The 1,103-nt window shown below is 39.3% G+C and overlaps 1 protein-coding gene across 1 annotated transcript; it reads left to right on the plus strand.

The window, feature by feature from the left end:
* Positions 1-6: 6 nt before the first annotated feature.
* On the plus strand, positions 7-1,103 carry LOC121964187 (serpin B6-like). The gene is made up of 2 exons (XM_042514400.1): positions 7-35; positions 316-1,103. Exons 1-2 carry the CDS (start codon positions 20-22, stop codon positions 534-536), a joined length of 237 nt encoding a protein of 78 aa, XP_042370334.1. The 5' UTR covers positions 7-19; the 3' UTR covers positions 537-1,103.

Here is a 1,103-nt window from a genome sequence, read left to right on the forward strand (position 1 = left end):
GGACGCTTTTAATGTTGGAATGAGTGACTTTTCTGGTGAGATGTGCTATATGTTAGCTATAATACTATCTTAAGAGCACAACATGAATTAACAGCCAAAAAATAATAAAATTGATGAATAAAGATAAAAAACATTATCTATGACCAGTACTGATAGAAAGTTAGAGAAATATCATTAATTTATCAGTCTTTTAAAACCAAAAACAATTGCAATTTGAATTACAAGCACATAAAAAAATGAGAGATAGTCATGCAAAACACAATCACTGCTTTGGTGTGCATGGTAAAGCAATGATTCTCTCTGCTCTGCTCACAGGTATGTCCACAGCCAACAACCTGGTTCTGTCAAAGGTCGTCCACAAGAGTTTCGTGGAAGTCAACGAGGAGGGAACTGAAGCTGCTGCTGCCACTGCTGCAGTCATAACGAACCGCTCCCTTCCCCCCCGTTTCACTGCAGACCATCCCTTCCTCTTCTTCATCCAACATAAGCCCACCAACACTGTTCTCTTTGCTGGCCGATACTCCTCTCCTGAGTGAGCGCTGCTGCTCGTCCTGTAGACATGGACGGATTATGAGTCAAAGGCATCTTGAGCACAGACATGTAGAGGGACCCAACCCCTCCCTAATAAGAACAAGAGACACACATTTTCTTTGCAGATGTTTTGCATCCCTTTTGTGTAATTATGGCCATCTTTGTTGTTGTCTTATTTGTACTTGTAGTTGTTTTGTGTCTCTGTGGTCATTTCGTTTTTCTTTTTTTTCCCCCATTCTCTCTTTTTGGTCATTGGAGAGTTTGTGTCTCTTAAGGATTGTTTTCTGTGTCTTTTCCTTTGGTTATTTTTGCATGACTGTGGTAGCTTTACAACTCTGATTATTTTGAGTTTCTTTGTGACTTTCCATAATGAAATGTCAGCAGTAACTTCAAACAGAGTGTCTGTGCCCAGTAGGCCTGTTCAGAAATCCTTTCATGCCTGTAGACCTGCCTGCCATGCCTGGACAGTGTTGCAATTGTTTTAAACAGGTGTGTTTGTGCTTAATCCAAAATTTAATCTCAAATTGAATGAATTTCCAGCTGATCATAAATACAAAAATAAATGTATATAA

The sequence above is a fragment of the Plectropomus leopardus genome, unplaced genomic scaffold (assembly GCF_008729295.1).
Source record: "Plectropomus leopardus isolate mb unplaced genomic scaffold, YSFRI_Pleo_2.0 unplaced_scaffold14393, whole genome shotgun sequence".
In the NCBI taxonomy this organism is placed as follows: Eukaryota; Metazoa; Chordata; class Actinopteri; order Perciformes; family Serranidae; genus Plectropomus; species Plectropomus leopardus.